The following is a 26,709-nucleotide window of genomic DNA, read 5'->3' as shown; positions in this document are numbered from 1 at the left end:
TGGAAAAGCTTAAATAATATAAAGCAAAGGCACAAAGTGAACTCTGGGGAAGTTAAAATGTATGGATAAATAGAACAAATCAGGAAGACAGCAAGCTTAAAAATAGGACAGATACCTGCCGTGATATAATATATTAGAATGTGAAAGCGTTAACATCATAAGGATCTGTCCACTACTGAATCATGATTAAGACTAAGATTCTGCATCATATACAATTTTGGAAAGATTACATACTTGAAACCTTGGTCACTTTCTGTCCAAATAGCTGACTTCATTTTTCATTAAGCTCCAAGAATCTCTATAGGACTATTTCAGCTCTAGATCCTCTCACCTATAATAATCCCCATAACAGTGATTCAGATCAATGAAAGACAAGTTTCCATAAGTCTCTTGCATTTCTGAGCATCTTGCAGGCAAGGTACTAACTATCCTTTGCTCCAAACTGTCCACTGAAGTTTGCTTGTGTAGAGAATGGCCCTGGAAGATAGAGCTAGTGTTTCTCCCTCTGAGGAAAAAGAACACATCTCTAAAAGATTTAGAGTCCCTAAGATCAGAGTTCTTGTAACACAAGCTATTGTGTGTGCAGGTATTATCTAGTCCTTTTTGCATCATCCTATAGGAATTAGGGCTCAGAGAATTACATGCTGATACCCCGGCAATTGCTAATGCTGTATTAAACTTTCCTCATCTCTGAATCAAAGGTCTTGCATCTTCTACCAGTATCCATTAAACTGCAGCAGGCCAACTTACTAGCTTGCATGTAGGATAAAGTATCAGACTCTTCAAAATTCTTGACACAGATTTTCAGGATAAATATGCTCCCTTGAGTAACTGGTGAAAATGTATGAATATGCCATTTCAGGAGATTCTTGGATGCCCTGAAGACCATTCACATACTGGTATAACACTGATGGACCATGGGTTAAAAATTCCTGCCTAAGTTAGGAGAGGTCACACTCAGTCAGAGTCTATCAAAAGTTTTTGTGACCGTGTATAGAATAAATCCGCTTTCAAGTGAATGACAGCAAAATATAGCTAGACGGTAATATCTGCCCTTGGAGCAAGACTTAGTAAAATGAACTTGAGAAGAAGTGGGGATGGGATGGATCTTGTTGAGTCTGTTATGGTTTGGTTCAACCCAAATCTAAACACCTGCTACAGATTCCTTTCTACAAAGAACACTATAGCCATCTATAAATTCCCCATTTAAATTCTATTTCAGCACTAAGTGGACACTTAAAAGCTTGGCGTCACAGCCTACTACCCAATTCTAAATCTCTTCTCTTTTACTAGCTCTATACCATATTGAGAGACTTTTAACTAGAAAAGAAAAAAAGATGGTTAGCAAGGAAAATGTGTACACCATGTGCATTTAACTCAGCTTATGACATTTCCATTTTTACACTCAATACCGTGAGAAAATTAACATTATTTCTAAAACAATGTCATGATGAGATGCTGTTAAAGTTTCAGAAGAGATATTTCAAAGTGTTGACCGACATAACTCTTGGAGGGGTAAATATGTGTGGTGTGGAGAGACAGGCAAGAACACGAAAGATTCTCTGTGTTCTACCAATTAAAGACTTGTTTATTAGTATGGCTTCCTTTTAAAAAATGAAAATAAGCTTTACTCCTGACTATAAATTGTTCTAATCAGATTGTCTCCTAATCAGTTCAGCTCATTCATGTCCAACTCTTTGCAAACCCATGGACTGCTGCACACCAGACTTCTCTATCACCAACTTCTGGAGCTTGCTCAAACTCATGTCCATCGAGTTGGTGATGCCATCCAACCATCTCATCCTCTGTTGTCCCCTTCTCCTCCTGCCTTCAGTCTTTCCCAGTATCAGAGTCTTTTCCAATGAGTCAGTTATCCTTACCTAGCTATTAGGAATCTCCTAATACCTAGCTAAAATCAGCTTTGAGAAAAAGTCTCTGATGAGTAAAGAGGGAGAGACTGGAGTTACAGAAGTCCAGTTTACACCATACCATACTTTTTTCTTAAGTATTTACATAGCAGAAAAATAGAAAATTACCTCTTGAAGTACAGAGTGCTTTTAGGAAAAATATTTTGATCAGTGGTGTTAAATTATCACTGACAAGCATAATACGCTAAGGAGATAAAATACTCTTAATCTCTAGATAATATATAGAATACATGTTTGGATAATCTACATTAATTTATATTATCTTTAAAAAGTTATCTTCTTATGTTATCTATTAATAACATTAATTGGAAATGTTCAAAGAAAACAATAAATAAGTAACTGATAAATGTATTTAAAAACTCATTAATCCAGGGATTTCCCTGGTGGTCCAGGGATTAACACTCCATGTTTCCAATGATCTCTCATTGGGAAACTAAGATCCCAAATGCTGCCTGGCCAAACAATAAAACAACAACAAAACAAATATATATTTGTTCCATGTATACAACATATGGAACAAAAATATATATTTGTAACATATTAAATTTAAAAAATTTTAAAGTCAGTCTATCAGGAGCAAGAAATCTTATCCAATCATAAATATTTATTAATAAATCTGTCTACGCTATGAACAGGCTTCCCAAGTGGCACAGTGGTAAAGAACCACCTGCCAATACAGGAGACATGAGTTCGATCCCTGGGTCAAGAAGATTCCCTAGAAAAGGAAATGGAAACCCACTACAGTATGACTTGCCTAGAAAATTCCATGGACAGAGGACTCTGGCATGCTACAGTCCACAGGGCTACAGAGTTGGAATGAGAGACTGAGCATGCACACACACCCTATGTATGTATGTATGTGTATGTGTGTGTATGTGTGTGTATATAGTCACTAAGTCATGTCCGACTTTTTGCGGTACCATGGACTGCAGCATGCCAGGCTTTCCTGTCTTTCACTATCTCCCGGAGTTAGCTCAAATTCACGTCCACTGAGTTAGTGATAGCAGTAGCAAGGAGAGATAAGAAATTCATGTCCATTGAGTTGGAGATACAACAAGGAGAGATAAGAAAGCCTTCCTCAGTGATCAATGCAAATAAACAGAGGAAAATAATAGAATGGGCAAGACTAGAGATCTCTTCAAGAAAATTAGAGATACCAAGGGAACATTTTGTGCAAAGATGGGCACAAAATAGGACAGAAATGGTATGGACCTAACAGAAGCAGAAGATATAAAGAAGAGATGGCAAGAATACACAGAAGAACTATACAAAAAAGATCTTCATGACCTGATAACCATGATGGTGTGATCACTCACCTAGACCAGACATCCTGGAATGTGAAGTCAAGTGGGCCTTAGGAAGCATCATTACAAACAAAGCTAGAGAAGGTGATGGAATTCCAGTTGAGCTATTTCAATCCTATGTGCAGATGATACCACCCGTATGGCAGTAAGTGAAAAGGAACTAAAGAGCCTCTTGATGAAAGTGAAAAAGAAGAGTGAAAAAGTTGGTTTAAAACTCAACATGCAGAAAACTAAGATCAAGGCATCCAGTCCCATCACTTGATGGCAAATAGATGGGGGGAAAATGGAAACAGTGAGAGACTTTATTCTGGGGGCTCCAAAATCACCGCAGATGGTGATTGCAGCCATGAAATTAAAAGACACTTGCTCCTTGGAAGAAAAGTTATGACCAACCTAAACAGTGGTCATGTATGGATGTGAGAGTTGGACTGTGAAGAAGGCTGAGCGCCAAAGAATTGATGCTTTTAAACTGTGGTGTTGGAGAAGACTCTTGAGAGTCCCTTGGACTGCAAAGAGATCCAACCAGTCCATTCTGAAGGAGATCAGCCCTGGGATTTCTTTGGAAGAAATGATGCTAAAGCTGAAACTCCAGTACTTTGGCCACCTCATGTGAAGAGCTGACTCATTGGAAAAGAGTCTGATGCTGGGAGGGATTGGGGGCAGGAGGAGAATGGGATGACAGAGGATGAGATGGCTGGATGACATCGCTGACTCGATGGACGTGAGTCTGAGTGAACTCCGGGAGTTGGTGATGGACAGGGAGGCCTGGCATGCTGTGATTCATGGGGTTGCAAAGAGTCGGACATGACTGAGCGACTGATCTGATCTGATCTGAAACAGCATATTAAAAAAAAAGTAGAGACATTATTTTGCTGACAAAGGTCCATCTAGTCAAAGCTATGGTTTTTCCAGTAGTCATGTATGAATGTGACAGATGGACTATAAAGAAAGCTAAGCACCAAAGAATTGATGCTTTTGAACTGTGGTGTTAAGACTCTTGAGAGTCCCTTGGACTGCAAGGAGATCCAACCACTCCATCCTAAAGGAAATCAGTCCGGAATATTCATGGGAAGGACTGATGCTGAAGCTGAAACTCCAAAACTTTGGCCACCTGATGTGAAGAACTGACTCATTTGAAAAGACTCTGATGCTGGGAAAGATTAAAGGTGGAAGGAGAAGGGGACGACAAGGATGAGATGGTTGGATGGCATCCCCGATTCAATGGACACGCATTTGAGTAAGCTCCAAGAGTTGGTGATGGACAGGGAAGCCTGGTGTGCTGCAGTCCATGGGGTAGCACAGAGTCAGACAAGAATGAGCAACTGAACTGAACTGAGTCGGTGATGCCATCCAATCATCTCATCCTCTGCTGCCCTCTTCTCCTTTTTGCCCTCAATCACTCCCAGCATCAGGGCCTTTTCCAATCAGTTGGCTCTTAGCATCAAGTGTCCAAAATATTGGAGTTTCAGCTTCAGAAGCAGTCCTTTCAATGAATATTCAGGTTGATTTCCTTTAGGATTTACTGTATACCCTAAAAACACTGAACCAGTTTAACTTTACAAGTAAAGAAGAAGAATTAGAAGGAAGATCCTTTGAAAAACAAGGTTAAAAATAAATAAATAATTGTTGCTGTTACCTCACTACAGAAATTTATTCTTTTATAAATGTTTTAGGAACACACAACATTTTCAGGGGTTAGTTATTCCCCTAAGCACTGGCCTGTCCATCAAATATTATATTAACTTCTTTCTTTGTGGTATATCATCTGGTTTTGAAATATTTCCAGAGTTGTTCTACTGTCTTGATTGAATTTAACCAACAAATGTGTTTATCACTGAACACTTCCAGAGTTTTCCTTCAGCATTACACTGAGTCATGTGCATAATGTGTCACTTTAAAATATAACTTAATACCGCCTACTGCTTCCTCTGCAATGCCCCTCTGGACATTCCTGCAATAAGCGTTTCCTTTAAAAGATGTTTTCATAGAAGAAAAACTTAGGTATGATTCATGGGGTCGCAAAGAGTCGGACACGACTGAGAGACTGATCTGATCTGATCCTATATTTTATTGATTGAAACCTGCTTGACAAGCATCACATTTGATCTGAAAACTTTAGTTTATTTAATAGTTTTCTAAATAAGGAATATATGTAAATATTAACACCATCAGAATAAAAATTCACATAACTTCAACCAATTACTTTGTATCATAAATTCATGTTATTCAAATCATGTAGTCACATAATTTTATAGCAGGAAGGAAATGTTAGCAACTCAATATACAAATGAAGAAACTGAGGCTGTAAATGATTAAAGGATCTACGTAAAAAAGAACTTCCTACAAAGATAACAAAAGACATACCAGTGACCAAGACTTATGCCATTAGCTGCTATTCTACTAGAACTCAACAAGCAAGTAGCCAATAGTAATTCATAAAGTATTGCCCTGACAATCTCGATATATCCATGGGTTCCTGTCTTAAGTACATGTTTATTATCCCTCACCTAGAGCCAGATATCCTGGAATGTGAAATCAAGCCGGCCTTAGGAAGCATCTCTACAAACAAAGCTAGAGGAGGTGATGGAATTCTAGTTGAGTTATTGCAAATCCTAAAAGATGATGCTGTGAAAGTGTTGCACTCAATATGCCAGCAAATCTGGAAAACTCAGCAGTGGCGACAGGACTGGAAAAGGTTAGTTTGCATTCCAATCCCAAAGAAAGGCAATGCCAAAGAATGTTCAAACTATTACACAATTGCACTCATTTCACACACAAGCAAAGTAATGCTCAATATTCTCCAAGCCGGGCTTCAGCAGTACGTGAACCATGAACTTCCAGATGTTCAAGCTGGATTTAGAAAAGGCAGAGGAACTAGAGATCAAATCGCCACCATCCACTGGATCACTGAAAAAGCAAGAGAATTCCAGAAAAACATGTACTCCTGCTTTATTGACTACGCCAAAGCCTTTGACTGTGTAGATCACAACAAACTGTGGAAAATTCTGAAAGAGATATGAATACCAGACCACCTTACCTGCCTCCTGAAAAATCTGTATGTAGGTCAAGAAGCAACAATTTAGAACTGGACATGGAACAACAGACTGATTCCAAATTGGGAAAGGAGTATGTTAAGGCTGTATATTGTCACCCTGATTATTCTTTACCTTACATGCAGAATACATCATGCGAAATGCCAGGCTGGATGAAGCACAAGCTGGAATCAGCATTGCTGGGGGAAATATCAATAACCTCAGATACATAGATGACACCACCTGTATGGCAGAAAGTAAAGAAGAACTAAAGAGTCTCTTGATGAATGTGAAAGAGGAGAGTGAAAAAGTTGGTTTAAAACTCAACATGCAAAAAACTAAGATCATGGCATCTGGTCCCATCACTTCATGGCAAATAGATGGGGAAAAAATGGAAACAGTGAGAGACTTTATTTTGGGGGCTCAAAAATCACTGCAGATGGTGAGTGCAGCCATGAAATTAAAAGACGCTTACTCTTTGGAAGAAAAGCTATGACCAACCTGTCATATTAAAAAGCAGAGACATTACTTAGCCAACAAAGGTCCGTCTAGTCAAAGCTATGGTTTTTCCAGTAGTCATGTGTGGATGTGAGAGTTGGACTATAAAGAAAGCTGAATACTGAGAATTGATGCTTTTGAACTGTGGTGTTAGAGAAGACTCTTGAGAGTCCCTTAGACTGCAAGGAGATCCAACCACTCCATCCTAAAGGAAATCAGTCCTGAATATTCATTGGAAGGACTGATGCTAAAGCTGAAACTCCAATACTTTGGCCACCTAATGTGAAGAACTGACTCATTTGAAAAGACCCTGATGCTGGGAAAGATTGAAGGTGGGAGGAGAAGGGGACAACAGAGGATGAGATGGTTGGATGGCATCACCGACTCGATGGACATGAGTTTGAGTAGGCTCTGGGAGTTGGTGATGGACAGGGAAGCCTGCCATGCTGCAGTCCATGGGGTCACAAAGAGTCGGACATGACTGAGTGACTGAACTGAACTGAATTGAACACTTCTTGCTTTTTGCCTACCCTCTATTGTACACAAAATCTGACATTCCTTGGTACAGCTTGACTTTCAGAACTCTCTGACTGACTTGCACCCTAGCATATCTGAATAGCAGTTTAAATATCCTAGTCTAGGGATGTTATAGAATTCCTTTCATAGTTATCTTTTACAATATACAAAATCACATCAGCTAGAAGATGGTGCTACTGTCATAAAAAGGGCTATGTCCCAAGTCATTTGTTTAAGCTGCTATGCAGCCACATCAATACCTCGCAGAAAAGGGCCTTTGGAAAGTCTTAACATTCTGAAGATAAATACAAAGGTATAACACAGCTCTTTCTTTTTTTGCTAAGAATTTTCTATCTTGTTAGTAGTTGTTTGCATCAAATAAGAAGCGACTGCTAAAAGATATACTTAACTTATTATAGCTGTAAGCTTCCCTGTATTAGTAGGAAGAAACCCTTTTTATTTTTACTTTTTTTTTTTTTTTAGCCATGCTGTGTGGCTTGTGGAATCTTAGTTCCTCAACCAGGGATTGAACCTGGGCCATTGGCAGTGAAAGCAGAGAGTCCTAACTACTAGACCACCAAGGAATTCCTCTGTTTTATTTTTTAAATGATCCCAATTTCTTGTCCTAAAAACCAAAAATAATGTATGAGATTAAACCCTACGGATGAATCCATGTCCTATAGCAGTATAGGTTATGGGATAATATGCCTTCATAATACCTTCTGCTATCTCTGTTGCTAACTATAACTCTTGCATATATAATTCCATTATACTTTTATAATTCAAGGTTTTGAAATGCTTTTGAACCATTAATACATTTTCCTGGTTAAAATTCTTTGAGATGTTCTTAACAAGAGTCTTAGATAATGAATTTGGGCAAACTCTGGAACAGTCTTTACAGTATTATCATTCTCATTAATTTTCAGAACTACCCACTGTGTTGAGATGATTGTCATGGGCCTAAGACTTCAATTTGGCTAAATATTTTTGCATACATTTCAACATATAAGTAACTACCAGATGTTTAAATGTTAAGTTCATATAGAAGAAATGGTTAAATGTATTTATTTTTATCTTATGATTTTTTTGTAACACTAATTCTCATTTTACTATTTCCTTATGTATTTCACTATTTCCTCAATATTTTGGTCTACAATGGGCCGATAACTCTAAAATCCCTTCAAAGATAAAACAATCCTTTAAAATATTTCAGAATTTACACCATTTACTCATGTAAAATATTTAATATATGTAACATCACTAATTTTTTAAGAGAAACCTTATATAGTGATTCACCTATTACTTTAATAAAATATACAGACTTCATGTAAAGCACAGGATTACACTTTTTTTAAACAGAGTTTTCCATTTATATTCTTATTTGGCTTTAGCAACCTGATATATGATTCTGCCCTAACCTGTCAGAAAAAAGATGGGTAGGAGGCTAAAAACAATATTACTTTTAAGAGAGTTACTGCAGTACACAGTTCTGTACCTTCATCCAGTTTATTCGTTTTTCTTTGCCTCCTTGGTTATCTCTGAAGACTGCTCCTGTTTCCATTGTTTCATCCTTTAGCATTCACATATCAGAGCAATAAGTATTTCATTACTGGTTTATCTGTCCAGAGGCTTGAGAAGCGGTAACAATTAACCCTCCCTTCACAGTGATTGATACAGGCTTTGCTTTCAATTTGTTCCACTACACAGATCATGAAATTCTGAATGCAATCATCCTCATTGACCTACACTTTCAAACACACGGCTACAATGAGACGAAAGTAATTATTAAAAGGAACACAGGACTACTGAGATCTGAAACAAAGTCTTTTTAAAATCTGTTAGATGACCTTCTGGTAAAATTGGCAAAATCTGATGTTAACGAAAATGATAGCTTTGTGTCCCTGTCTGAAAATATTCAATGCAAGCTGATCAATGTATACTGTGGTGATTGTACTGACTGCAGCGTGTACTTTGAAAATACAGAAAGCCATTTTAGAACTGTTACAAAGTAGAGAGAAACTGTCAACACTGTAGCTTAATCTGCCTAATTTTTTTTTAAGGAAAGGAAACTTCCTGCTTTGTGTATAAAGGATCAACATTGACCAAAGCAAAGAATCAGGACTTGAAAAGCAATAGCTTTATTCTATAAGAAGACTTGCATACCTGAATCCTACGTCTTCCCTCTCCTCCTCCCTTTACAGGAAGATTCACAGTGAGAAATGAATACATTTTTCACAAAGTCTGAAAAATAGCTTCAAATAAATATTAATCTACTGCAATCGATATATATGAGGAATGGAGAGGGGCGAATGGGAGAGTAGTGACTACAGAACTATATTAAAACAAGGGTTGCAGTTAAAGAAAATCAGGGTGGAAAGCAAGGCAGCAGGCCTGAGGCTCTAATCACAGAACAGAGTGATGGAGATGAACCAATACTGCATGGATTAGCAATGAATTATTTTGAACCGTAATCATATGCCTGCACAGAAGAGAGGCAAAACTAGCCATTACTCATAAACTGATCTGCTGATTTCTTGAGAGAGGTGGGGGCAGGGGGATGAGAACAAATTCATATGCTAAACTAATTCAGAATAATGAAAACCTAAAGATGCAGTTACACTTCAAGTTACATTCTATTTTTAATATCTACCACATACTACATAATATGTGGTATTTACAGTAGAAACTATAAAGTGCTTGGATTCAAGTAGGATTAATCCAACCATTTCTTCTAAGATTAGGATGTGAGATATTTACACCACTCCATTTTTTCTTGTCCAATAAAACCATTTCTGAATACCCCCAAATATAAAACACTGAAGTATTTCGTTATAAAGAAGAAACAGTACTCAAGGAATTAACTTCCTTTGGATAATGGGAAAAAATCATACCAAATGAAGATTCGATTGTTAGAACTAATTTTGTTAGGAAGAAAAAAAATCAAAACTGCTGGTAGCAAGAGATTCCTGAGATTCTTATGAACAGACTGTTTAAATGAAGAGCACTTTAATCAGTAGAGGAATCCTCACGTTTCTAATGTCTTGCTGTGCATTCTGCAGGTTATAGTAGCAGCTGGTAGAGGTCATATATCTTTTGTGAGCATCCCAAAAAGGCTCACTGCCAGACTGTTAAATTATGAATAAGCAATGAACAAAAGAATGCAGATACGGTGGTGACAAGATAATCCAAGCAAATTTATCTATGACAAATTTCACAGGATTAACAAATTACATTTACACAGAACAATAAAAATGTGCAAAAAAAAAAATAAATGATGAGCCTACTTTTCCTTAAAGCATTAGGAAAACAAAAAGTCACAAATCCTCTGCATATATTTAAATTTAACTTGATCTAAAGTAAGACATTTATAATATGTTTAAGATATCTTTGTAACATTTTCCCATTTTAGGTAGATATACACAAACTTCGTATACTGGTTTATATTTCATATATGTTACATTGTAAAGAATATACACACACACACACACATATATATATGGCTTATATATAAATCATGTATACAAACAGTGAAATCTACAATAAATAAATGTCATCCCATTCATATATATTAATAGAATGGATATGTTTTTAAGAAACAGATTTTGAGAAATTACTTGTGTAATTTGTGTAATTATTTGTGTATTATGTAATTATTTATACTAATTTCAATTAGTACAATACATATTAGCTACCAAAATATCCTTATTCACTGATGCCTCCATTTTCAAGGACCAGAGAGAGGGGTTCTGAAAACAGTTTCAATCATTCCACTTGCTCCTACCAAAACACTGCAGTCTTTCTGAGTAAAGTGCTTCTTCTGCACGAAGTTTTTAGAACTAGTGCCCTTTTCTGCAGTGTTACAATAGCAGAAAAGAAAATTCACAGTTGCTGGAGGGGATTGATTTCAGCTATATTCATTAAAGATGACCCTTAATCCAATATTAAACTTTTCTTTATAATAAAATTATTTGTATTAATCTTATAAATGAGAAAAGCCCCAGTCTATCAGATAATAAGATATTACTGAAATGACCTGTGAGTCCATAAAGTGTTCTTAAAATGCTATGTGGCACTACTTTCCAAAATATGTGATAAATATTTAAGTTTTAATGTTATAGACAACCTCGGTACCAGAGTCAGAGCCCTTTAATACTGCATTGGCATACTGAGGATAATAAAATAATGTTGTTGTTCAGTCACTAAGTTGTGGCTGACTGTGATCCCATGGACTGCAGCACACCAGGCTTTCTGGTCCTTCACTATCTCCAAGAGTTTGCTCAAATTCATGTTCATTGAGTTGGTGATATAATTTATTGTAAGATGACCTGAATGCTATTTTAAATTTTGTAGCCTATTTTTCACTTATACTTCCTACTGTCTGTTGCTTTTGATCTTCAATATTTTAGCAAAACATTTCTCTAAATGAGCCCTTGCCAACATCTCACAAGTCAACCTATCCTTTATGTAAACAAGAAATTTTCTTAACGTGAAAGTGAATGTTTAAGTTACACAAGTAAAATACTCAGCTCTTTCAACCACAAATACTCAAGCACTGCTTATCTAGTCCTTTCAAGCCCTGAAATTCCTACATTTTATCCTTTTTTTGAAGAAGCTATTTGGTTGACAGTATTGCATCTAAAAACAGGAAGATAAATGTGGTATGCTTGTCTACTACCTCAAATCTAGCATATGTTCTACAAGGAGCAGTGATTAAAGTCAGATGTTACAAAGTTTCATAATCTTCAGTCACTAAGTTGTGTCCAATTCTTTTGTGATCCCATGGCCTGTAGCCCACCAGGGGCCTCTGTCCATGGGATTTCTCAGGCAAGAATACCGGAATGTGTTGCCATTTCCTTCTCCAGGGAACATTCCTGACCCAGGAATTGAACCCGCGTTTCCTGCATTGGCAGGCAGATTCTTTACCACTGAGCCACTAGGGAAGCCCTTTCCAAAAGTATAGCTTTTATCAAAGAATAGCTCTTATCAAAGAAATGTTGCATACCAGACCAACCCCTGTGATCCTCCCCCCCCCACCCTGCATTAGAGAAATTAAAATGTTATCAAGACTTTTCCTTTCTTGAATGTCACAAGTGTGTGAACATCCAGGAAGAGAGTGGGGGGAGCTAAATGATAACTTATCACTTATGTATTTACTGTGGTCCATTTTTAACATGTTTTTAATTAAATGAGTTAATTAATATATGTAAAGCCTTTAGAACAGTACCTGGTACACAGTACTATATAAATGCTTGCTGTCATTATTTTAATGCCAGGTAATTTGGCAACAGGCCAACTTCTACAAACCCTTATACATCTCTAAAGAATATACAGAAACACAGGCAGTAAGTGTATTATGCTTTACCCATTCAGTGGCAAAACTATCCCAAAATAAAAGTCTCGGCTGTAGTCTTTAAACTGTGACACACGCTGAGGCAAGAATAACAGGAGTGGAAAAGGTCCAGGAATACTTCACAGTCTAAGACCAAAGAGGCCTATGTACATGGCAAACTGATTTTTCAGAAATCATTCAGTGAAGTCTGCCCCGAAATATAGATAGCTGTGGAAGGGAGGAAGGAAGGAAGTGAAAGTTGCTCAGTCGTGTCCAACTCTTTGCAACCCTATGGACTATACAGTCCAATGGAATTCTCCAGGCCAGAATATTGGAGTGGGTAGCCTTTCCCTTCTCCAGGGAATCTTCCCAACCCAGGGATCAAACCCAGGTCTCCCACATTGCAGGCGGACTCTTTACCAGCTGAGCCAAAAGGGAAGCCCAAATAGCTGTGGAGCTTGCCCACAAAACTACCAGAATGTTAATGGGTAGAGTGAGAATAATTCATTGATTCTTTCTCTCACTTTATAAACACCGTATTTCTGAACTTCTCCAAACATCTGATGAAGGACCCAGAAGCAGAGATCTAGTTCACTGCTCAGCACACAAGGTCTTTCTGCCGTAAGAGCTCTCTGGCACGGGCTCAGAAATCCCTGACTCTAGAAAATTTGAAAAATGCAGGGCCCCTCCACATTGCAGTTAAGGTACTACATTTCTACAAAGACAAACCTGATTTCAATCTCTACCACCTTCTTGGGGAACAATATGCCTCTGTTTTCTCATCCATAAATGGGGATATTAGCACTTCCCTTGGAAGGCAGTGGGGAAACCAATGAGAAAATTACTAGGAAATATTTAATATTTGTTTCAAAGGACTTTGAAACAAGTAATGTCCAATAAATCTTTATTATCATATGTGATCATTTTCATTTTAAAATCCCAAAGATCTTTTAAATTTTTTTGCTATTAGTTCATTTACATTATATAACATCTTTTCTTTCTTTCCCCCAAGAACCTCTAATTATTTTACAGTCCTTAGTTACAATATTTTACAAGCAGAATACCTGTCTCCCCAGAACACTAAGCTAACAGAAGTCAAAGGAGATAAGGAGCCTTCTTTACAGGTCCATGAATTCTCTACTTTCTACTCTTCCAGAAAAGGCTGTTTTCTGGCTCTTGATAATATTCCACATATCCAATATATGGACAAGTCTATAACTAAAACAACTGCTCTTACAGGGTGTATTATTCACTACTATCTCCGGTACAAGTCAGGACGGTCCATTGCAGAGGTTCAATAAATAAAGCTGAATGAACAAACCAATCAATAATTATAGTTGAGGCCCACGAGCAGTTTGGACAATGGCAATGTGTGATTTTCACCTTGCCTCTCATGATTTTGTACACGAGACCACAAGTATGCCAATTAATTCATCAAAACATTATGTTTCAGACATGTATACAGACAACTTCAAGTGCTGTTTAATCTTGTCAGTGCCCTAGTAATTTCAGCTATAGTAGCAGTTACTTTCCTCTTACTAAGCCATGCCCTGCTTATGCACTACATTGACTAATATCACTGCAAACTATTCTATGTAAGGTTCTACCGAACTTATTAGTGCAAACATCCTATTGACACTAATGGGGCCCAGTGCAGTAAAAATACCATTCAGTTACAGTTGGTTTATTACACTGCCCAATTGTGGGGGGGGAGGGGGGAAGTAAGAAAGAAAACAGGCACTATTTACTATAAAAACACTAACATCATTAAATGCAAAGCAAACATAACTGAATTTTCCCATAAATTTGGGAAGTTCTTAGCTAGTCATAGTACAGATTTCAATATTTAAAGTTTTACATATTCCATGTGTACAACTTTGGAAGCATTTAAATTTTTAAATTAATATTTAATCACGTGAACAACTAAAAATTTTAACAGCCTAATCCTTCCACTAGGTATCAGCCTTATCCGTTGTATGCAATTAGGAAATGCTGATAAAACACTTGAAATTAAATTCTAAGCCAAGAGCCATGCAGAATTTTTTTAAAAATTAATTCAAGAGATGAATGCTATAATACAGAAAAAGTAGCCATGTGAACATAACAGAGGAGGGGCCAGCTCTGCTCTCATGTGTGTTTAATTTTCTTTTAGTGAGTGGCATTCTGCATAGGAAAGGGGATCAGTGGAATCGCAGGAAAAATAAGAAAACAAAAATAGACTATCTAAGGGCCATTATTAATAGTAAAGCACTTAAGGAAATTTATTAGAAAAAAAATTATCAGAAGTGATTTAGATATCTCTGTGACATAGCCCCTGCAAATACCCTACAAAATATAAAGCTCAACAGCTTAAAAAATAACTCAATAAAAGCTACACTGCCTAAATCTTCCCCCCTCAAAAAAAAAAAAAAAAGTACTGCTTTACAAAAGCATGTACAGTATAGAAACCCCCTGTCATAGAAAACCTCACCACAGAGCAGCGGACCCTGGACATCAGACCCCATTTCAGACAGATGCAGTTTTAACATGCCAGTGGATCCCAAACTAAGATCTGGGCCGGAGCAAAAGAGTTGAGAGGTTTATGGAAATTCTGGCATTCCCATAAAACAGATATATTGCAGGTAGGAGCAACAACTGTGTAGAAGAATTTGGGGCAAAATTCAAACTTCATATTGCCAAAAATACCAGGCTGTTCCAATTTGTACATCAAATTTAAATTGCAATATAATTCTTACCAACTCATTGCTGAACAAGATATTAATTTCCCACAACTTTCAGTCAAATATAAAAGTCGTACTCTTAAGAATATTTTTAAAGACCACAGGGACTAAAACTTTATTCATAATACCACTAGGTGCTTAAAAAAAAAAAAAAAAAAAAACCTCATGTAACTTTTTTTTTAACCAAAACCATCCAATAATGTTGGATTCAAGTTTGCTCATAACAAATCAAATCTAGTAACAGACATATTACAGATTTGAAGTAGCTATGTGTCTCTCAATTTATAAATCAGAAATTGGAAATAGGAAAGGATGCTGTAATGTGGGAGGGTCCTACATAATAAAGGTCTTTATAACTCCTGGCTCCTGAGCTATACAATCTAATATCCTCTCCGGTGGTTCTGTGATATGCCCATGCATTACAGTTCTTGTTGACAGTCTGTTGCCTTGGAAATATTTCATTATTTCAGTTTTTCCATTTGTAGACCCTTGGCCTTGTGATATGAAGGCCATCCTATTTCATATTTTCGATTATCATTTAAGCAATCTTGTGGAGCTATTTATATATAAGCAAGTGTTAGACAACACATATCATCATTTATCACTCTGTGTTTAAGCTTACATTGTAGAAAGAAATGCCTTCAAAAAAGTCTCCACCACCACCTTTACTTTTTAAACCAAAAGCCCTGTGCTACTGGAATATGCTTTGCAAACCAGCATGGGCGTATCACATGCTTGACACTTCTAATTTTCTTGGTTTTACATCCACATAGTAGAAAAACTCTGTGGTAGTACTATATAATTCGCAGCCTACTGGAGTTTTTTTGTTATTGTTGTTTGGTTTTGTTTTTAATCAAACGAGTTTTAATACACAAGGTTTTCAACTTGTTCTTTCAGGCTCCAAAGAGACACTTTCTGCGTGTATGAGTCAGAGGAATTTAAGGAATACTAAATAATAACATAAGACATTATCAAGAAAAAACTTCTTTTCCCAAAATTTACTCTGTAAACATTATTAGGAGGAAATGACTTTTGTACTGTATTATTAAACTCAGGTCAGATATGTCATAACTAAACAACAAGACAATTCAAAAGGTATTTTTTTTTCTCTACAAGTTTTGATACTGGTATATGTGAAAAACAATAGAGATAGTGTCCATAAAAGCCTTCAAGAAATCAATGATTTGGAAACCATGTTTTAAGTAAATGGGAGGAGGTCACTTAAAGCATGTCCACAGAAAACCATCTTTTGTAAACGTATTTCTGTTCAACTGTTACAGAGAAATCACACTACTAACCAACAAGTTCCAGGCACAAAGTCCACATAAAGGTAAAATGACTACTTAGTTGAGCAAGTAACTATGAAAAACACCCCCTCCTGAACCAACCCTCTGATTTCCCATTTCTCATTACAAAACCAAATCAAGGAACATGTGTAATGTTTACACTTAAAAGTGTTAAGAGCATTTAAAACCCTAATAAGAAAGTGAACCCTCGGGGCACAAAACAACTGTTTGGATAATGGGCCAAGTTTGTGGTTATTACTGTTTGAAACATTTAGTTTATAACTCCTTTCTTCCTTTCCTATGTATCACTCCTTCTGCCCCTACCTCCTTAGTACTCCTCCCTCTCCCTACAGGTTAAACCTTCTCAGATCCAACCTTTAAAATGACAGCATCCGAGCTGAACAAGAAGATGCTATTAAAGGGCATTAAATTAAATACAGTATATCCTCCTACAACTTCAATCAGAATTTCAGACCAAGTGTTATTTAGTTCAGCTCTCAAGTGGAGCAGAATAACAAATCGCGTACTTTGATTTACCTTCTTCGAATGCCAAATGGAGACAGGTGATAAAGAACGCGCTCATGCACAGGCTATGAAGTTTCCTCTAGAAATTAATTCTATCTTCAAGATTCCTATCTCAGAGAAATTCCCAAAATGGCACACAAATAGGCCTCTGCTGGAGAGATTACTGGGGCCATCCCAGTAAATACATTTACTACCAGAGAACTAGGGAAGAAGGAGGCAAAGAAAAGGAAAGAAGGGAGGAAATCAATTATAAACTTTTGACTTCGAGAAGTATTCATCACCATGTTAAATTCGAAATAATTATTAAAAGCTTTGCACAAATGCTCTGAAAAGCAATTTTTCTACCTGCAAAAGTAAAGTACTTAATATGTGAATTCTCATAAAACACTTAAGACTAAATGTTCGTTTTAGCTTTATGAGTTGTCAGGTAGTTAATGCTAACCATCTTTAACATCTTTAAAAGCTGAACTGTGTATGATTTACTCCCAGGTACATGATTTATACAGAAATTAGCTAGAGTTTAGAATGAGTCATTTAAGTATCTACTTGAAATTATTTCCTTAATCCTGACAATTCTGCGGTCCCTACTGAATAAAGGAAACAAGCAATAGTGCAAGTGAAGCTTTCTAAGGGAATAGCTTGTTTAAATATCTCCTTAACAACTCGATGGAAACTACAGGTTAATGCTATGTTGTATCAAAAATAAAACTGCCCATGTCAAAACAATTAAATCTTGCTACTATGGACTTCCCTCATCTTTTCAAGTTCACTTAAGCCTGTGAGGAAAGTAAACATCGCTGGTTGGGGGCCGGGGGCGGGGGGTGGACACATCTAACCGCATTTGTTTTCCTCAGGAATCAATGGGTAACATTTCATACTTCCCACTGAGCATTTCCTCTTCTGAGACACACAGAGAGATTCACTTTGCTCAAACCAATATGCTATATGCAATTAATGTCATTAACGCTGCCAATTAATAGCAAATAGGAGTCCAAACAAAGTAGGCTGGGTGGACAGCAGGAGGGAAAAACCACGTGGGGCGGAGGGGTGCTTAGTTACTCTGAAATCTAACAATGCCACTCACGTAGGACAGTTAAGGAAATTGTGAAGACAAACTCCCTTTCCCTTTTGGCTTCGGTGTAACTAACTTCAAACAGACATGCTCGGCTGAGCTCCCTGCCTGGATATGCAATTCTCCCCTGGAACTTTTTAAAACACAGATCCGCAAACAGTAACTAACGGGACAGAGATGTTCCAACTGTTGGCACATTTTGGATCTCGCTGTTGGCTGGCTCATTGGGACTGAAGGGTTTTCTTCTTTTTTTCCTCGGGGATGAGGGGGTGGGGGGGGGGGGCGGTGTGGAAGAAGAAAGTGAATAGGAGGGCAGTGGAGGAGAACAGAGGGCAAAAGCAGGAGACCCACAAGTTGACGAGGCTGGGGGCGGCAGCCCGGGCGGCGGGGAGGCGGCCGCGCGCCTCTCTCCGCCCGGCCCGGCCTAGTGGCTCCGCGCGGAGACAAGCCCCTCCGCGACACCGTCCGGGCCTGGCGCGAGCTCCGCGCTCCCCGCCCCCGGCCTCCTCCTCCTCCTCCTCCTCCTCCTCCCCTGCTCGCCAGCCTGCCCTCCCCCTCCCCAGCCTCATTCCTTCCTAGAGAGCAGCTGCCAAGGGACCTGCGGCGGCCCCGGGGATCCCCCGGCCCCCCCACCCGCACCGTTGCTCCCCGCCACACGGCAGCCCCTTCGTTTTTGTTTCTCTCTTTTTCTTTTTTCTTTCTTTTTTCTGCTTTTTCTTTTTTTTTTTTTTCTTTTTCTGTCAACGAGTCACTCCATTCGCCGAGCCGAGGAGGTGCGACCGCTCGGAGAGCCTGGCGCCGCCGCCGCCGCCGCCGCCGGAGAGCCCGCTCTCTGCCGCAGCCGCCGCGGGCGGACAATGCGCGCGGGGACCGCGGAGCCGCCTGCCCGCAGACCGGGTTCCCGCGGGCTCGCGGCCCAGGAGGCGGGCTGCGGAGCGGGGCCCGCCACCTCGGCGGAGGCGGCAGCGGCGGCGGCGGGAGCGGCCGCCCCGGCGGCAGGTTCAATAAACAGAAAAGTGTTACCGTTCTCGCCTGGAAGGATCCTGCTGAAAGCTGGGCTTGGTGGGCGCCATCTTCCTGCTATTTTTTTTCCTCTCTTACTTTTTGCCTCTCTCCCCACTCCCGGGGCGGGGGGCGTGGGGAGGGCGGGGGGTGTGCGTGTGCGTGGGGTGGCGGGAGTGAGTGCGGGCGTGCGCTGCGCTCAGCGGCGGCCGGGCGGGCGGCGGCCGTGGCCGTGGCGGCGGCGGCGGCGGCGGCGGCGGCCGTGCTGCTGAGGCGGGGAGGCTACGGAAAAGTAGAGGGGCCGGAGCCTAGCCGGCAGCCGGCCGTCCCCTCGCGCCGCCGGTGCCTCTCGCTGCAGGTCGCCGCCTCCTCCGCCGCCTGCGCCTTCTCCTCCCCCTGCTCTCCGGGCGCCGCCGCCGCCGTCCATGCGTCGCAGAGCCCCCGCGGCCCGGGCCGCTCCGGCTCCCGAGACATGCCCGGCGCGGAGACAGGCGACCGGCGGCGGCGGCGGAGGAGGAGGGGGAGGCGGCGGCGCGGGGGGGGCGCAGGGGGGAAGGCGGCCGCGCGGCCCCGCGGGCAGCCCGGCCCAGGGCCCCGCCGCCACCGCCTCAGGGTTCTCGCCCTCGCGCGCCGCCACACCCCCCGCCGTCACCCCCGCCGCCGCCACCCCGAGCCGGCCGGGTGGCAGGTGGGGCACACACCCTCCCGGCGGGGGGCGGTGGGGGGCCCTAGGCAGGGAGGGGCGGGGAGCGGGGGAGGAAGCGCGGGGGGTTCCCAGCTTGACCGCTGTGAAAGTATTTCTGGGCATTTTCCAGCTGCTTTGCTCCAGAGCGCTCTCTCGCACGCAGACACACACCGCCCCCTTCTCGCGCGCTCTCTCTCTCCCTCTCTCCGTGTCTCTCTCTCTCCTCTCTCTCTCGTTGGGGGACTGGGAAGCTCGGCTGCCGGCGCAACAACGCCACTCAGTTGCAGTTTCGAACACTTCCCTTCTCTGGAGTATCGCGGCCAGGAGGAAAGAAACAAGAGAGAGAGGAACTGGGAGGCCCACGGCAGCGGGCAAGGCAACGCGGCGTCCCGGGCGCGCCTTCGGGGACAAGCGGGTGGGGTGCGCGGGCGGAGAGGCCCGGAGAGCCCCTCTGGGCGGGCGGAGCGGCGGCACAGGCTACCTTGTGGCTCGGGCTCTCTCAGCAGCATTTCCAAGCCCGGAGCAATCTGCATTATTCACGCAGGTATCAAGTGTGCAGACCCCAGGGTTCACAAGTGAATCCCCAGGAGTTTAAACGCCGTTAGATAAAACGCTTCTCCCGACTGGGCACCTGGGACCAGATCGGACTTCGGGCCCTCCGGGATCCAGCCCAGCCGCCTCCTTATCTTACAGCTCAGAGAGGCCTAGAGAAAGGGCCACTCGGTGCAGGGCCAGTGCTGGAATCTTATTGCCTAGGTGGCACTTGGTCAGAGATTTTTCTCCACTAAACCGCTCTGCACGATGTGGGCAGCTTTTTAGGCAGAGACTTGGATCAGTCATGTGTCACCCAGGAAAGTAGAAAGGACTCCCAAAGTATTTCTACTCTGAATAAATGAGAGCCAGACGGAAAACATCAATTCTAGGAGAGGCTTTGCATTTTACTTTAAACTTAAGAAAATGCTTTGCATTTTACTTTAAACTTAAGAAAAAACAGACTCTCAGTGCTACCATTTCAGTATAGTGGGGCTGAGAGTCAGAAACTAGGAAAACCTAAGTGTTTTTCGTGGCAGACGTGTTTAATCTGCATGATGATGTTTGAGTTCTCTTTGGAGTACACTCTACAGGTAGGAGAAGATGAGAGTGATTGAAAAATGAAGTGGAGAGTATAAAGTACAAAATATATATGGGCTGGAAGACAGAGGGAAAAGTTGCCTGCTTGGAAGTTCTGGCTGCAAGACAGTCAGCTTAGGGCGTTTCTACCAAAAAATGACAAATGAGAGAAGCTTGTATTCTCCCAACAGGTGACTCTTCGCTTGAAAACCCCCTTATGCCTGTCACTTCCTCATCAAACTCTCCGAAGGAAGTTAATGCATTTTTTTTTTGTAAAATGATGTTACCATTTATTATATATAACAGACATATCCAGGTCTTGAGGTGGAAACTAAAGTCTACCCTTCACAGCCCCTACTGCCTAACAAGTAGGTGGCCCACATTCCCAATAAAATTCCAGAGGACAGGGGACTTGTGACTAAAACCATGCCAATAACCTTCTAGCCCTCCCACATGACTCATCCCCCTGTCCCCAAATTAACTAAAATTAAAAGTAGTAACAGGTGTCGTCATATCTGAGTAATGAAATGGAGAGCTACATTTTTCACAGCTAGCACCTTCTCTTCTGTCAACATGAGAGAACATAAAAAAAGAGAAGGGAACAGGACATCCCACAGGCTAAAGTTTAGAGTTGATTCTTTTTAAAGCTTTAATCTTTAGAACTGCAGTGGGATTCAGAGACTTGATAAAGTGGCCCCAATTCAAAGATGAAGGTGGAAGCATTGCAGCACTTTCAGGGTCAGAGTAGGGGACCATGGAGGATTACCCTTGGGTGCTCCTGACTGGCAGGACAATTAGCCCTGGGAAGATCTTCATGGTAACACACCAACACTCAGAGAATAAACATAAAAGCTGGAAATTCATGACCACTTCTTATGCCCAGTTCATATCTTAAGGGTTACTTGAAGTTCCCCAGAGTTCCCTGAAATCGTCCAAAGGCCTTCTGACATTTCTGACCCTTGACTCCCTACTTCAGAGACCACACTATTGTGACTACTGCCTGCACTTCCTAAAGTGACCGATGTATTCTATTGTCATTTAAATGTTTTATAAGTGACAAAAAAAAAAAAAAAAAAAACTATACCTGAATCATGAGAAGGAAAATCTAATTCTTTCCTGGTCCTTTATGTTTGAAAAATTCCCAGATCTTTTGTATTAAAGGTTCTTGTAATCACTGAACTAAAACAAGACTAAAATAAATTTTAAAATCTCTTTAACAAGGAATAGTCTCTTTTTGACTTATTTTTAAGACTCTCTTTTTAAAACTTCTGACAATACTCAGAGCATATAATGAAGTCCTCTACAGAATATATGCAATACAGGGCATCAACTTGGAAAACATTCAGTGTGTTATGCAAAACCTGCTCTGGTCGCTGAGCCATTGGTTAGAAGGCACAAAATATGGCAGTGATAGATTATCTTAACCTTTTCAGTTTAAACACTGTTGGTTCAAATCAAAGGTTCTCAAATCAATGAAGTTTGAAATACAAGGTAAAAATAGGAGCTCTTATTTGAATTATGCATTGTGTATATTTTAAGTTAAATGCCATTGGCAAATCTCTCAGATGTTTAATCGTGTGCAATCTGGGAAACACAAATATTTAATTTCACACTTTCATGTGTTCTTTTTTTTTCCTCCCATCTCTTCTAAAACTGAATCCCACAAATGGGAAGCTTACCTTTCATACTACATTGTTAGTTTTTCTCAGCACATTTTTGTGGATTACATTTTTGATAAAATCTTGAAACATCGCAAGTTGTCCTTAAGGAAAAACTTCAGGGTTCTAGGGCTGTTGGTGGTGCTGGTGGTAATATCTTCCCCCTTTCTTTCCTAATTGAATCAAATGATGTTTCCTATTTCAATGTCACACCCATAATTTTTTTTAAAATCTATAAATGTTTGAAAGAAATGCAAACAAGAAATACTTGAAAACTTCCTTCTTACTATCTAACCTAACTTTGTAAAATTTGCTTCCTAACTTGTATCTCTGAATCTTATCATTTGCATTATAATACGTTTAAAATGAATACTTAACAGCGCCAAGGAGACTCGGATTTCTTGCTCTATTTCCCTGTAGTAACAGGTGACAAGATAACACTATTATGTAGAATTGCAAGTCTACAGCTTCTCCTGAAAACCGTTCCCATTCTGTTTGGAAACAAATGATCAATCAGCCTCAGGTGATCAACTGCCCCCCTGGCTGCCCGTCCGCTCGGGTCCGCACCCGGCAGAAGCATTGAGAAAATTCCGCCGAAGGGGACAAGGATCCCAAAACTTTGCAAAAGCACCTTGTGCTGTGTCTCAGACTTCGCTCTAACTCCTTGGCTACGCGGGGCTGAGACTCTGGATCTAGGGCCATGCAGAACGCACAGGGTGATTCGACTTCGCCGGTACACTAAGTGCCTTTCAGTCTGAATTGTGAATGATTATTTTTTTCTGTCTTATCTATAGAACGAGGGGCAAGCAAAGTGAGCCCTGGCGATGTGCATGTGTGTTGTAACGCCTAAAACAAGAGGCAAAGTGAGTCCCACCCCAGCACCCCGGACGCGGGGGACACTATCCCAGCCCAGGCGGGACTACTCACCGCTGCTGGTAGGAGGTGATGCCCTGGACGTTCTGCGGGGTGCCGTTGGCCGCGGCGCCGGCCCTCCCCATGCCCGCGCCGGCCGGCACCCCCGCGGCCGCTCCGCCGGCCGCCGCGGCCGTCACCTGCACGCTGAAATCCGGAAATATTCGGATCATCGCCGCGGCTTCGGCCCCCGGGCGCGGCGGCTCTGGGCTCGGGCTGGCGGGGGCTCGGGCTGGGGCTCGGGCGGCGGCAGCAGCAGCAGCGCGAGCAGCGGCGGCGGCAGCAGCGGAGCCAGGCACCAGCCTGCAATCCCATTAGTGAGCCGCGGCCACTGTGCGCGGCGGAGAGGCGCTTTGATGTGCGCGCAGCGGGCTGGGGTGGGGGGGGGGGGTGCCGCAAGCGCGAGGAGGAGGTGCGGGGGGGGCGGCGTGCGAGGGACTTGCAAACAGCAAAACGTGTCAGGGTGGGGCCTTTTTTTCCCTTTTGGGGGGCGGTGGTGCTCCCCCCCTCTTTCCAGGATGTTGCTCTCACTGGCTGCTCGGGCTGCGCCGCGCGAGCCCAGCTGAGGGAAAAAGGGGAGGGGGTGGCGGAGGAAGGATGCACCGGGAGGCTTGGAGAGGACTTGGCCGGTGCAAGGGAATGACGGGCTGCGAGCGGAGGGTGCCTTTCTTTCCCGCCCCCTCAACACACACACACACACACACACACACACACACACACACACACACACACACACACACACACACACACACACACCGCGCACTTCCGACCCAAAGTGTAAGACGAGCGCGCGCTCTCCCCCTCTTTTCTCTAGAGAAATAACCACCATCCAGGCAGGCTCGCGCCTCCCACGGCTTCCAGTAACCTGGACTCCAGCCCGCGTGTGCAGGAATGGGGGCGCAGATTCTCCCCTCCCGGACAGGACCCCTCACTCTACCGGTCTTCTGTACGCTAGGCAGCGCGAGGGTTGCCAACTGCAAGTTGGACTACTGGAGAACTTGATGCTTATCAAGGAGGGATGGTGTGCAAAGGAGGAAGGGGGGGGGCGCTTTTGTGCAACGGAGAGTTTGTTCAACCCTTCATAAGAAGGGACTCTCCTCGCTCCTGGTGGGCGGGCATGTTGGTCTTGGACAAACTTGTGAGGTGGGGACTGTAGGTCCAGCTAAAGGGAGCCGGTTGTGCCCCTGGTGATCCGTCTCTATACGCCCCTTTCAAACGATGAAACGAATAAATTAGCAGCCACAGCTGGGGCGAACTCTGCAAATTCCAACCACCAGGGAAACAAAAAGAGAAAACACGTGCATTTATTTTCTCGTGCCTTCCAGTTACTTCTCCACATTGTTACATCAGTGTTTCTTTAGGGGGTAAGGCGGGATGCCGTGGTTTGGGCGCGCCTTTTTAATGACAACTTGCACTCCTTCTCGCCTGTATAATGGGTGGGGACAGTGAGGAGTGAATGGCTACCCCCACCCCCCGCCTGGGACCCCCGCGTGGCCCCACTTCCTCCTTCTTCCTTCCGGATCGCGAAACTGGACCGGAGTTGCCTGGCGGAGGGTGCAGCCCCTGAGCAACGCGGGGCGTGGGCTCCCCTCCTCTGGCGCGCCCCTACCCCCAGGACGCTTTGCTGGTATTGCTGTTGGTTTCCCCCATCTCATTCTCTCGACTCTTCGCCCCGCGCGCAAAGGCCCGGGCCTGGCAGCTGGGGGAACGACTGGCCGCCGCGCCCGCCGCGCGAACACAACTTGGGCTCGGCGGAGCGTGGTGGCCGCGGCCGCGCCGCCCGACCCTCGGCCAATAGCGCCTCGCCGGGCGAGGCACCTGCTTAACCCTTTGGGCCTGGGGCTCAGCCGGCCGCTGGGACCCAGAGGGGCTGGGCCGATTGGCCAGAAGTTGCCAAGGACGAGAGTGGTAGAGACTGCCGGGCCCTGCGTCCCCGCACCAGGTCTGGGGGCCAGACGCCTGCCCTGGCCGCAGACCTGGGCTCCCCTTCCATCCTCGTGACTCCGGGAAAACAGCCCAGCGGCACAAAGACCGGTCCGCGCCCGGGCAGCGTCCCGCGCTGGCGGCGCAACCTCTTTGCTCCCCTAACCCGAGTCAGTTTCCGGAGGAGCCGCCCGAGCCCGGCAGCCGCAGGGAGACAGAGGGAGGGAGCCCCAGCTCTGGCTGGCCGGGCCCACGGCGCAGCTGCGTTTCCATTTTCCTCTCAAAGAAAATGCTTTGGACGGCAGATAATACCAGGAGATATGAAACTGCTTCGTCCCCCACATGTTGCACGTAAAAAGAATCGTAATGAGCATCTGTGGCGTGACGAGTTAGTTGAAGATCTAACCGAGGTCCTGTCTACCTCCTTCCTAGGAAGAGGGCCTTTTCCTAGTTTAAAGGCATTTCATTCAGAGCTATTAACAGTTACTTGTGCAGTGGCCAAACACGAAGTCACTGAACCGGCGCGAGTCGGGGCTCTATTGAGAGGGCAGGTGCACAGGGGTAGGTGGAAAGCCACCGGGGAGGGGTCAGGTCACAGACGTGGGAGGGCCTCTTCCCACCAGGAGCACTGCGGCCGGGCCAGGCCTTTCGAGTGGACTCCAGTTTCCGGGCTCTCCCCACCCCACCTCTCATCCTCAGGGCTGGGTGAGAAGAGATCTCTAATACCACCCCTTGGCTCAGCGCAAGCTTTCCTATGGAAAGAAATGGGAGTTTGCGCTAATAATCGCGAGGTCAAGAATGTTCTAGGGGTTGAGAAAAGTTCTCCTTCTCTGACTGCATAAGGTCAAGGCCAGCAGTCCTGTAGGCAAATGAAGTCCAGTTAAGGGCTGACCAATGAGGCTTAAAAGGCACATATATGCAGACAGTGGCTTTCAATATAATAGCATGTCTGAATTATTGGCCCATTGGGGGTGTTGCCTGTGCCTGGCATCTGACGTCTAGGTGGTTCCCAGCCAGTAAGAGCTGCTTCCATGTATGGTTTAACTCCAGTATGTAATACCATGTTCCAGGTTAGATCCGGTGGATCAGCAGGCAGCCCTTAAATGTGCTACAAGGTGCCAGAAACCGGTAAAATGCTCTTTGCCCAAAATAGACATTTTCCCTTTTAAAATATTTTCTGCACAATCAATGAGTTGCATTTATAGACCA

The 26,709-nt window shown here is 42.9% G+C and overlaps 1 protein-coding gene across 4 annotated transcripts in view; it reads right to left on the bottom strand.

The window, feature by feature from the left end:
- NPAS3 (neuronal PAS domain protein 3) overlaps nucleotides 1-23,693 on the bottom strand; it is a 959,432-nt gene extending 935,739 nt beyond the window's left edge. For 2 of the 4 annotated variants that reach the window (XM_061394927.1, XM_061394929.1), the window contains exon 1: nucleotides 19,234-19,410. In XM_061394927.1, the coding sequence (XP_061250911.1) occupies nucleotides 19,234-19,283 (50 nt within the window). In that variant the 5' untranslated portion in view covers nucleotides 19,284-19,410. Of the gene's footprint in view, nucleotides 1-19,233; nucleotides 19,412-23,592 lie in introns of those variants that run through there. The other 2 variants (XM_061394930.1, XM_061394928.1) reach the window with 2 other exon arrangements.
- Nucleotides 23,694-26,709: the final 3,016 nt, after the last annotated feature.

Source organism: Bos javanicus, chromosome 21, assembly GCF_032452875.1.
Source record: "Bos javanicus breed banteng chromosome 21, ARS-OSU_banteng_1.0, whole genome shotgun sequence".
In the NCBI taxonomy this organism is placed as follows: Eukaryota; Metazoa; Chordata; class Mammalia; order Artiodactyla; family Bovidae; genus Bos; species Bos javanicus.
The sequence above is the reverse complement of the archived record's forward strand: the minus strand, read 5'-3'. Positions and strand labels throughout refer to the sequence as shown.